This window comes from Ictalurus furcatus, chromosome 13 (assembly GCF_023375685.1).
Source record: "Ictalurus furcatus strain D&B chromosome 13, Billie_1.0, whole genome shotgun sequence".
Classification (NCBI taxonomy): domain Eukaryota; kingdom Metazoa; phylum Chordata; class Actinopteri; order Siluriformes; family Ictaluridae; genus Ictalurus; species Ictalurus furcatus.
This window is the reverse complement of record NC_071267.1, coordinates 14,878,673-14,890,501: the sequence shown is the minus strand read 5'-3', so window position 1 is coordinate 14,890,501 and position 11,829 is coordinate 14,878,673. Positions and strand designations below refer to the sequence as shown.

The window sequence follows — 11,829 nt, the reverse complement described above, 5'->3', positions numbered from 1 at the left end:
GGAGCGTGTGAAACAACGAGTTTAAGTCACGAGGCTTTCAGATTGCAATCTCCTTATTAAAATGGACAGGCTGAAAATAATTGAGTGAAACTGAGACATGGCTATAACTGTCCTTCTCCTTGTGAGTACCTATTAAAAACGCAGAAGCTGGTGGCCTATATGACCTTACTGACATAATCTTAATGTAACTTTATGCATTTCTTGATTGTGCTTAAACTCACTGGACAGTTTATCAGTTGTAGCTAACATATTTGTTCAATTGTATGTATACAATTACTAACTGTAGATCAGCTGTTATTATGCATAAATTATCATGGACCTATATCCAAAACCAGATTATAGTAACACCATTGACCCAATTATTATTTAAGGGCTGGGATATTCTCAGCGTTTATGGTTTGGTACAAGTGTATAAGGTGCACACCAGGCCTGTTGGTGTTTTTAAACACTATTTCCACTTTATTAGACACACCAACCTTATTCGGACACCTGACCACAGAAGGGCTGTTGGCTGGATTTTTGGGTGACAGACTTTTCTCAAGTGACATAAAGATGGTTTAAAAAAATATGCTTGTACCAGCACCATGAACACAGTGAACACAGTGCATTAGTGTCAGAGATTCTTATTGTTGTCCTGGGGCTACAGTCAGTAATTGAGTACCTACAAAGTGCACCAACATGGCTTGAGTACAATGCCCTCCACTAGTATTGGCACGCTTGGTAAAGATAAGCAAATAAGGCTGTGAAAAGTTGCCTTTATTGTTGATCTTTTGTTAAAACAAATCACAAAAATACTCTGCTCTCATGGATATCAAACAATTGCAAACACAACACAGGTTTATCCAAAGAAAAAACTTTGTTAAATATAGGTGTGCAACAATTATTGGCACCCCTATGAATTCATATCAGATAAATATATTTGAAGTATATTTACATTGAGATTTTACTTTTTTTAGTACACCTGGGTGACTAGGAACAGGAAATATTTCAAACATGACTTCCTGTCTCCCAGGGGTATACTTATGAGGTAACATATAGGCCAAATTCACTTAGCCATTCATAACAATGGGTAAGGCCAAGGAATATAGCTGTGATGTGTGGCAAAAGGCTGTTGAGCTTCACAAAATGGGAAGTGGCTATAAGAATATAGCAAAAACATTGAAAATGCCCATTTCCACCATCAGGGCAATAATTAAGAAGTTCCAGTCAACTGGAAATGTTATGAATCAACCTGGAATTGGGCGTGTGTCTATATTGTCTCAACACATTGTGAAGAGGATGGTTTGAGTGGCCAAAAAATCTCCAAGGATCACAGCTGGAGAATTGAAGAAGTTAGTTGCGTCTTGGGGTCAGAAAGTCTCCAAAACTACAATCTGAAGTCACCTACATCACCACAAGTTGTTTGAAGGGTTTCAAGAAAAAAATCCTCTACTATCATCCTAAAACAAACACAAGCGTCTTCAGTTTGCCAGACAACTGGATCTGGTTCTATGGTCAGATGAAACCAGAAGAGAGCTTTTTGGCAATAAACACCAAAGGTGGTTTTGGTACACGGAGAGGTAGCCTTCTGGAAAAGTACATCATGCCCACGGTTAAATATGGTGGTGGCTCTTTAATGTTTTGTGGCTGTTTTTCTCCCATTAAACCTGGATTTTTGTTAGGATACATGGCATCATGGACTCTATCAAATATCAACAGATATTAAATGTAAACCCGACTGCCTCTGCCAGAAAGCTTAAAATGGGTCGTGGTTGGATCTTCCAGCAGGACAATGATCCAAAACATACATCAAAATCAACACAAAAAATGGTTTACTGACCACAAAATCAAGGTCCTGCCATGACCATCCCAGTCCCATAGAATTGAAACCCACAGAAAACCTGTGGGGTGAACTGAAGAGGAGAGTCCACCAGTGTGGACCTCTGTATATGAAGGATCTGGAGAGATTCTGTATGGAGGAATGGTCTCAGATCCCTTGCCATGTATTCTCCAACCTCATCAGTCATTATAGGAGAAGGGTGCTCATATTTACCAAGGGTGCCAATAGTAGTAGAGGGCACTGTACATGATAAAAGCATCAATGGGTGTACTTAATAAAGTGCCCAGTAAGTGTACAAAATATGAATTAAAATAAAAAATAGAAAAAATAACAATTCAATAAAACATGTTATTTTAATCAATAAATTGGCTATACTGAATGGAAATACTGTACTCTAACAGAAGTGAGGTGATTTTGTTGTGCAGTGTTTCCTGTTTAACATGTTCCTGTATCTTTAAATGGTAACCAGCACAAGACTGTAACAGCTCCTTACTGTAAACGGTGGTACTTTAGAAACTTTACTCATATGGTCTTCTTTCACTTTCTGTTACTTAAGAGACCCTGTGTAAAAACATTTGGAGTGTCTGGAGGCAGTTCGTGAGAGTAGTAAGTCTTCATTACTTTACTAACTACTCTTACTGTATTAGTTAGCCTTCAGTTGAACTAGCTAGCAGTATGGCTAGGTTAAGCATTCAGTACCTACAGTATGAGCTATCCAGCTGCACTGGGTTGTTTTCTTACGCTCTGTTTGCTAACATCTCAATATTCGTGATATGATATTGAATTGAATCGAAGTGCTGATATTAAATAAATTGCGGTCTTAGGCTAGCTTGTTAGACAAGTTAACTCAGCTAACTCATTTACTGCTCTTGCAGGTAAAGTGTAACGATATGGTTAATTAACCGTCCCGCCTCTTTATTATTTATTTATTTATTTAGTCTGCTAACTTGTTTTCAGATAGTCAGTTATTTAGTTAGATAGTGAAATATAAGTTATAATACAGCAGTAAAAGGCATAAACCTTTCATTTGAATGACTTAGTAACAGATCAGACAGATATTTATTACGTGCTGTCATCTGCCCCATCGGTTGTCACATTAATACAGACAAACAAACAAACAAACAAATAAATAAACAGATGATCTGAAATAGACTATAAACACACCCAGATGGACTATAGCATGGCAGCAACCGAGCACAAACTTTTGGACATGATCATAATGACTGTGTTTCTTTGCTACAAGAGTCACATAATGGCTGAAGAAACTTTGGGTGGTAAAACTGAGGACTCAGAGGAAGAGACATGTTGTTCTGGGGACCAAACAGATGCGAAGCCTGATCGTAAAGCAAGATTTCTGCTCTTTGGAAGGTGAGTCACATCCTGTAAAAAGTAAAAGTAAAAGTAAACCAACTCCTTTTCTCGTTTACAAATTGCTTTTTGTGGAGGGTGAAATGATACAGGAGACAGATTACAGGAATTCCGGGTTGTTTTTATTTTTCAATGAGTCAGATCATTTGGCTCAGTTCAACAATAAGAGCCGATTCATTTCCTTTTATTCAGTACAAGATGTGCAATATTGTTACCTAATGTTCTAATTTGTCTGGAATCATACTCTACCTTCTAATTGAGAACACAACAAAGTGTTTATCGTTTTATAAAATACTCTAATCGTTGTTAAATCAGAAAAGAGAAACTGTGTATTGATGAATACAGTAAGCTGTATTTATATAGTGCTTGTAGTGTCTGTCTCACCATTCACACTTCAGGTGTTGAAAAGCGCATTTGAACAGAAGAATTTTGATTAAATGACCCAGCTGGAGTAACATTGTGTGCATAACATTGTGTGCATCTACAAAAAATTCAAAATAACACTCATCTAAAAGAGCCCGTTCAAAGAGCCGACCCTTTTGTGAACGACACATCATTGATTTACATGCTTAGACCTGTTTCTTCCACTAGGTGGCACAATAGTCATTGTGGTTCAACTGATCACTTAAAACTTGCTAAGTACCGTTGGCCAAGTTGATATGTAGCTGCCAGTTACAATCACATTGCGATATTTATGTGATAGACATTTTGTGGGTATTTTTATTTGAGGACATGAACCTCTATATTGTATTTGCTAAGATTTTAGGCTTGTGGCTCATGGGATAAATGCTTGTGTTTCAAGCCGTTTATACTTACTTCATTCTCAGTATTCTATCTAGAAATAACATTTCATCTACACATCATGTTTGCCTCACACCTTTGAGGTTGGGGGATCAATTCCCGCTTCCCTCTCGTGTGCGGAGTTTGTATGTTCTACACATGCTTTGGGGGTTTACTCTGGATACTCTGGTTTCCTCACCCAGTCCAGAGACGTGCTCTGTAGGCTGATTGGCATCTCTAAATTGTCCGTAGTGTGTGAATGGGTGCTTGAATGGGTGTGCCCTGGGATGGGTTGGTACCCTGTCCCGGATGTCCCCCACCTTGTGCCACAAGTCCCCTGGGAGAGTTTCCAGGCTCCCCCATGACCCAGTGTAGGATAAGCTATACAAAAAAATGTATGGATGTATAGATTGAAATCTCAGCCCAACGGATACTGATTATATCAGCCTGGAAGCAAATCACTTTGGGACATATTGTAAACAAGTTAAGGATAGTACAGTCAAAAGTTTGGTATTAGCTCATAGAGTAGTTGAACTAGCCTATAAGCCAACAGCTGCTTTGTGTGCCAGTCAGCAGAGGGTCAGTGGTGCCCTGCATGACCTCAGCAGCTTGGTTGAATGGGCCTGTAGAAAGGTCTGGGGGGTGGTGTGGCTGCTGACTCAGTTGGCATGCACCTTTCCTGGCCAGCACAGTCATTATTGAACTCATTATTGAGTATAGAGCATGTCAGGATCCTAGTACCCATCACGTGCCAAGGAAAGAACTTTAACCAGAAGAGGTCACTTTTGAGGACAGTTTCAATGCAGAGTAGCGTAGTGCTAAATGATGAACCCAGGTAAGTTTGCTCTCATGCCAGCTTAAAAACAGCTAATCATGTCTGTGTGTGAGGGGAATCACATGGAATCACATAATTTATGGAGCAACTATGGTGTGTGTGTGTGTGTGTGTGTGTGTGCATGTGTGTGTGTGCGTGTGTGTGTGTGTGTGTTGGTGGACTGTGTTTGTAGAGGTTGGCTAATGCGATGGCTAGGATCTTCTAGAAAACCTGTTCATATTGTGTGTTCAGTGGCCAAAGGGGCCTGCCAGATGGAAAATCGGAAATGAGATAATGGAACTGTATAGCTAAAATATCTGTTAGTGGTTGTTAATAGTTAATAATTATTCCTCAGGCATGTGTTAAATACTTATATTGAAAATGTTTTTTAACATCATGCTAGCATAGTATTTGACAGGTTTTAATATTCACAGCCATATGTTAGTTTTTTAAAATCCTTTTAGTGCTCTTGTGTTGTTATTTGTTATCTAGTTATATAAAATGATGGCTGTGGCTTTTTCTGTTTTTGTGTTGTTTAGAAACCATTTCTGAATATTTTTATTATGTTGAGTACTGCTGATGTAGGTTAGCGCCCCATTCTAACATTGAAAGGGAACTTAGGATATTCTTGTAGAATGCTAAATGTTAAATGTCTTCATGTTTGCCATTGCTACAAATGCTGCTTTTGTGCTGTATTTTGAATTTCTACTGTTTCCTTATTCATAGCAAGAAGACCAAGGATGAAAAGTTGCGGGAACAGGATTCTGAGCAGCGCTACAGGATCATTTCTCCAGAGTGTCAATATAAGATGAACTATCAGCGAGTAGGAAAATGTATCATCATTAACAATAAGAACTTTCATCAAGAGACAGGTAGGCCTTTGTTAAATCTCTTACAGTTGATATTAAAGTAAAAATCCTTCTCTTTTTTTTCATCATAAGAATAAACCTAATAATAATAATGAAATTAATAGCAGTATGAATATGATTAGTACAGCTATGCACAAAAAAACAACAACCCTAATAGCCATTTCATTGTGTCTGTGTAAGGGATGAATGTACGCAATGGCACAGATCGAGATGCAGGAGAACTGCTCAAATGCTTTAAAAACCTTGGTTTTGACGTTGTCATCTACAACGACCAGACCTGTGAAAAAATGCAGGGGATACTGAAAAATGGTGAGTTATTCAGACAGACTACACTGCTGTTTATGTTTTTACAGTAATGATAATTATTTCTATACAAGCCCATAACAATAAAAGAGTCTTTCTTTTGCAACACATTTTTATGCTTCGTGATACAAAATAAATCCACATTCTTTGTAGTTTATAAGATTCTTTTGAACAGTAACAGTTGTAGTTGTAGGTAATCCTTTTGCATAGCTCTAACCTTCATTGTGAATAGCAGATGATCACTATTCTATCACTGTCTTTTCTGTGTGTGTGTTTGTGTGTGTGTGTGTGTGTGTGTGTGTGTGTGTGTGTGTGTGTGTGCATCAGTGTCAGAAGAAGATCACACCGACAGCTCCTGCTTTGCCTGCATATTGCTAAGCCATGGAGAGGAGGGCATGATATATGGAACGGACAGGGCCATGCCCATCAAGGACATAACCTCCCTTTTCAGAGGAGATATGTGCAAGAGCCTTGTGGGCAAACCAAAGCTTTTCTTCATCCAGGTAAGAGAAGAGGAACAGGAACACCTTCATAAAATGATATATGTATATACGCAATTTTGTTTACTCAGCATGGTCACTTACCTTGCTAACTCTTTCTTGTTTACTTGTGGAGGATATTAATGAGTTATTCTCACAGGCCTGTCGAGGTTCAGAGTTTGATGACGGTATACAGACGGACTCAGGAACACCTCATGACACTGTAGAAACAGATGCGAGCCCCAGACACAAAATCCCAGTGGAGGCAGACTTCTTATTTGCATACTCCACTGTTCCAGGTAACATGCGATCTTAATAGCAGGCCTGTTATTGTCCATTAAATGACATTCAAAAAATTACCAAAAAGTGGAAGAACTCTTTGTGTTTTATTTAGTAAGTAAGGTATGACAGGGCTTGTTGTTATAGGAATACATTCTACGTTGGGGTTGGGGATGATTATTTTCCTATGACAGCACATGCTGTTTTGTTAGGTGTTTTATTCTCCTTAGACCGCAGCGATTTGCCAAAATATAACATTTTAAATTGTTCAAATTTAACACATTGTACTTTTTATCCACCTATAGTTACATTTCATGTTGTGGAATTTCCATGAGACAGGTTACCGGTTATCAATTACAGCTATAAATAGTTGTTCCCCCACCAGCCAACAAAAATGCAACTTGTCAGGTTACTGACAAACCACAAAGTGTAAATTCATGAAAACTTTCCCATAATAGAAAACTTCCTTACCTCTGATAGAAATCTTCACCATAGCAGCAAGTATATGTTTTTCTTTAATAAATTACAGCGCATTTTAAATATGTTTATTAGTGCTACCATATACTTTATGTGCATCAGATGCTGACTGTTACAGTGGTGCATTTCTCGTTCAGGTTACTACTCATGGAGGAATCCAGGCCAGGGTTCTTGGTTTGTCCAAGCTCTTTGTAACGTCCTGAATGAGTCCGGCAAGCAACTGGAAATCTTGCAGATCCTCACACGTGTCAACTACATGGTGGCAACCAACTTTGTGTCCTGGTCTGAAGATCCACGCTTCAGTGAGAAGAAGCAGATTCCTTGTGTTGTCTCTATGCTGACCAAAGAGCTTTATTTTAACTGATAACCATATATGACCTCAGAGATTCTTTATGGTCTTTGATTTCCTTTTATTTTACACTTCTTTTTTTCTTCAGTTTTATGTATGTTGACAGCCCACATTTTCACATCACAGTCAAAGCTGGCGTGTAATGACTGACTGACTGACAGGATGTGACCAAATGGTCTCAATATTCAGGGATGATCCAGACACAGCTACAATTAGTGTTGTTTGTGAGGGAAAGCAGATTATTTCTGACTATATTCTGGACACGTAATAGATAGTTAGTGCTGTTAGTGCTGATTATTTATCTCTTCTATTTATTCCATGGAACATTAATATCACTGTTCTTTGTCCACTGGCCGTTTGAAATATTCATGTTAGGATTTATGGCATTTTAGGTAAGAACCTGTAGCCTATAGAAGCGTTAAAAATGTTTGGGTTTTTTTTTGTAATGTCACTGTTTCCGTTTTCTGCTTTTGTTCTGTTTTATATAGAGACAGATATGTTCACAACCCAAAGGCACCTCTTGTAGTGAAGAACTTGTAGAAATAACAACTGAATTTTATCCATTATAATTACCACTGTGAAAACACATATAACTGGCTGGTGAATCAGGGGAATGCGGTGGTTAATGGTTGGAGCTGGATCAATAAATTGTTGTATATAATTAGTTTATTATTATTGACTTGTATTACTACCTTAAAAAACATTTTTGTCCTTACTATTCTTGAATGACCCCATTGAAAGAAATTGAACTTCACTGGCTTCTACAACTATCTCTTTTCAAAAAACCTACTACCCTACACACTGCAGCTTCATAGTACTTGCTGTCTGTATATGGTTCACATTTGGAATTACTTCCTTCATTAGTTATCCTACCAGCAAGAGAAAGGGGAAGTTCCTTATTTATGATGATGATGATGCTTGCTGTACAAACACCAGTATTTTTTGTATTGCTCGTCATCCTAACTTTGATCATTGCGGTCTATTTATTTTTATTTGTTTTATTACACATTATCAAATGGTTGTGTGAAATTTTTTTTTGGACTTTTGAGAAAGTGTGGTCTATAATTTACACCAATGCTATAAACCTAAAGCACAAAAGACAATATACTGAATTTTTGTTTATTTGAGGTGGGCTTCAACATCATCAGTGGGTTTGTAGTGAGTTCAAACATTTAAATGACAAACTATTATTTTTCACACTACTTTTAATTAAGTTTTATCCTAGAATTCCTATTTGTGAATAAAAACAAATTTGCATTAATCTGCACACACACACACACACACACACACACACACACACACATACACCCAAAAAAAAAAGAAAAAAAAAAGCAACACACGTATTGTATGAAAGTTATGATTTTGATTTTCATATTATGTTCCGTTCGCTTATTATCTACAGAGGCAGCTACTGTAGCGTTAGCTTTAATAAACTGTCCACTACATAGAGAGATTACCTATGGTATACTGTACAAGTGGAGAAAGTGTATTTTATCCACTTGTGCTGAAATAAAATGATCTCTGAAAGAAAACATTTTAAAAGCTTGTCTGATTATAATCATTTTATATTGCCCTCAGGACACATGATGTGAAGCTATGAAAAAAAAGAAAATTGTATAAATGAGTATAAAAGTATAAGTGATCTTGATGTGAAATTTTATATACATAATTTGATTGGCACATTTTCTGACCCCCAACCCCACCCCACTTTTTAAGGGCCAAATTAGACTTAAATGACTCATCTAAAATAATACATTTAAGCACTCTGCAGTATTAAATAAATACTGCTTTGTGTGTTATGTAATTCTTTTACCTACATTTTATGGCCTTCAATCACACCTTTATACTGTACAAGGCTGTTTTTATTGAGTTTATTCAGCCATCTCTGTCCTCTCAGGTTTTCCCATCACAGAATGGGCCCAAACCTGGAGGCATCACAGATCAGCAGTGGTTTCCAGTTAGTCCCCTGGTTGTCATGGCCAGGACAGACGGCTTGATGAAGTGCATCTGTAAATGTGCCTACACAAAAGGTGTAGAATGGGGTCATGGTGTCTGATCCAACGAAACACACGAGACCCCCATATGAGCTGGAGAAGACCCCGATACGTTGGAATTGCTTCCCGGTTAAATGGGTGAGTTCATGGGGAACTCCATTGTGCCAAGCTGTGTAATCACCGTTAAAGTATTCCACACACCAGGACTCGGGTCCACGCCCCAGCCAGCACTGCTCCTCATGACCTTTCCTGGGGATGCTGGGATAGGTGAGTCCCAGCTCCCAGTAGGTTTTGCCAATGACCTGCACCTCCCAGTAATTGCGCCCTTCTTTGAAACCCTCTTGGCTTATTACGTTCAGGGTGGTGTCAAAGCGGAATGGATTTTCTGGAACTTCCTGCCAGGTGTCCGTGTATGTAACTGAGTTTCCTTCTGGGGAAATGATGAGTTTCGGATGAGCAGAATCAGGGTTTAGAACCACCTCTTGGGCATCTGAAACAGGAAGACAAGACAACAAAGCAACTTATCATTGCTGTATACCTACAACGCAGTACAATTACAGAGCTAATGTAGTGAAAGTATACTCTTAGTATAGCTTGAGGAAGAATAAGAATAAGAGATTGATGGGAGGCTTACAGCTCTGGAAGAGCTTCTTAGTAACAGGAACCTGTGAGCGGATGAACAGCAATAAATTAACAGTTAAACTTAGCAACTGCTCGTTCTTGAACTCATCCATTTGGATACACTTTGGATCTGTCACATTCAGAGTCTCCATTATCCTGCAAGAGAACAGATTGAGAAAATGAGAAATATACATGGGTTAGAGTGAGAATGCTAAAGCACTGTGAGAATTTAATTATGTCTTTCTCTCCTGATGACGTGCACCAGCCATTTCATTACTGTCTTTAAAATCATTTTCTCACATTCATTTTACTCTTCACTTTTACTCTGCATTTATCTTATATTTTACAAATTAGCACCCCATTGTGTACATACCTTCTATCTGTCTCTGAAATCTGCATGGAAAAAAAAAACAGATCAAGAGTATGACTCACTAGATGAAACAAAAAGGTCACGTTCTAAATGAAAAGTAATGTTTTAGTATTTCCCTTTTTCAGGCAGTACCCGATCCAAGTTGTGCGCTTTGTCTTGTTCCAGCTGTTTGTCGGTTTCAGACAGCTGCTGCTCCAGGTCCTGCATTAGTTGGTAGCACCTTTCTATTTTCTCTTTAGTGGTTCTCTCCATAGCCTCCTGCTCCATGTCTAGCTGACACATTGTGATTCGCAGATCCTCATCCAGCACTCGCTTCATGTCCTCATACTTCTTCCTGATCTTTTCTTTCAGTACTGCTGTCTTTTCCTAAAATGGATAATAGACCAGAACCATATAATTCCTGTATCAGAATTTTCCTTTTGTTAAGAACAAAACACTATTTATATAAAAAGAAACTGAATTTATGACTTACAATGAAATGCACTTGCTTTGCCGACAGTTTTTTCATTTGGTAAGCAAGAATATCCCTTTGCTTTTTGAAGTGTTCTTGCTGTTTTACAGGCATGTCCTTAAATTAAATATGATACTGAAGATCATGCACTGAAACATGTTTCCATTCTGGGTTAATCATTATGAATGAATATACAGAACCGCTGAGTTAGGCTTTTACCTCGGATTGAGTCTTCATAGCCACGATAAATTGTCAGCTCCACAATGTCCAGTGCTCCACAAAAACGTTAAGTCTTCCCCCTCCCAATACCAGCAAAGGATTCCTCATCACAAGACCCCAGCCTCCAGCTTTTATTTTCCATTGCTGGCAGGCGAAGGTAAGGGGTTGGGTTTGTGGTGTCTATTATGGCACCCACTGTCCTTGCGTCCTGGGAAATATATTATTTCTGTCACTGAGGTCCGTAAATCTGATCACATAGTAGTTTTAAGTGTTGTAGAGAGATGAAGCAACTCTGAACTTTGTTATTCAATTGTTCTTCCTTTAAATAAGTCACCATCAGCCAAACAGCTCTATTTATATCTGCCATTTATGCCAAAGGCATTTTGATGAGACTATGTGGATATGTGAGAACAGATGCTAATCTCAGGTCATAAATTGTTGATTGTTGTAAATGAGCTTGGTAACTAACTGTATCTGTATTCACGAATGTGTGTGTGTGTGTGTGTGTGTGTGTGTGTGTGTGTGTGTGTGTGTGTGTGTACGTGTCTTTGATTCGTTCTTGACTAGAGTAAATGCCAGTTTGTCAGTCAACAGTCACAGTGCAAGTTTTTCCAATAATAGTTTGTGGCCCTGACCT

General features: G+C 38.3%; 2 protein-coding genes across 2 annotated transcripts; one reads left to right on the top strand and one right to left on the bottom strand.

Moving 5' to 3' along the window:
- The first annotated feature begins 2,254 nt into the window (after window positions 1-2,254).
- On the top strand, window positions 2,255-8,973 carry casp7 (caspase 7, apoptosis-related cysteine peptidase). Its single transcript, XM_053639045.1, has 7 exons — window positions 2,255-2,425; window positions 3,063-3,187; window positions 5,508-5,653; window positions 5,831-5,959; window positions 6,281-6,456; window positions 6,593-6,731; window positions 7,326-8,973. Exons 2-7 carry the CDS (start codon window positions 3,072-3,074, stop codon window positions 7,550-7,552), a joined length of 933 nt encoding a protein of 310 aa, XP_053495020.1. The 5' UTR covers window positions 2,255-2,425; window positions 3,063-3,071; the 3' UTR covers window positions 7,553-8,973.
- Window positions 8,974-8,992: 19 nt separating this feature from the next.
- Window positions 8,993-11,821, bottom strand: si:ch211-28p3.4 (zinc-binding protein A33). Its single transcript, XM_053639044.1, has 6 exons — window positions 11,193-11,821; window positions 10,995-11,090; window positions 10,655-10,888; window positions 10,526-10,545; window positions 10,166-10,308; window positions 8,993-10,021 (listed from the first exon to the last, which is right to left on the bottom strand). Exons 1-6 carry the CDS (start codon window positions 11,208-11,210, stop codon window positions 9,444-9,446), a joined length of 1,089 nt encoding a protein of 362 aa, XP_053495019.1. The 5' UTR covers window positions 11,211-11,821; the 3' UTR covers window positions 8,993-9,443.
- Window positions 11,822-11,829: the final 8 nt, after the last annotated feature.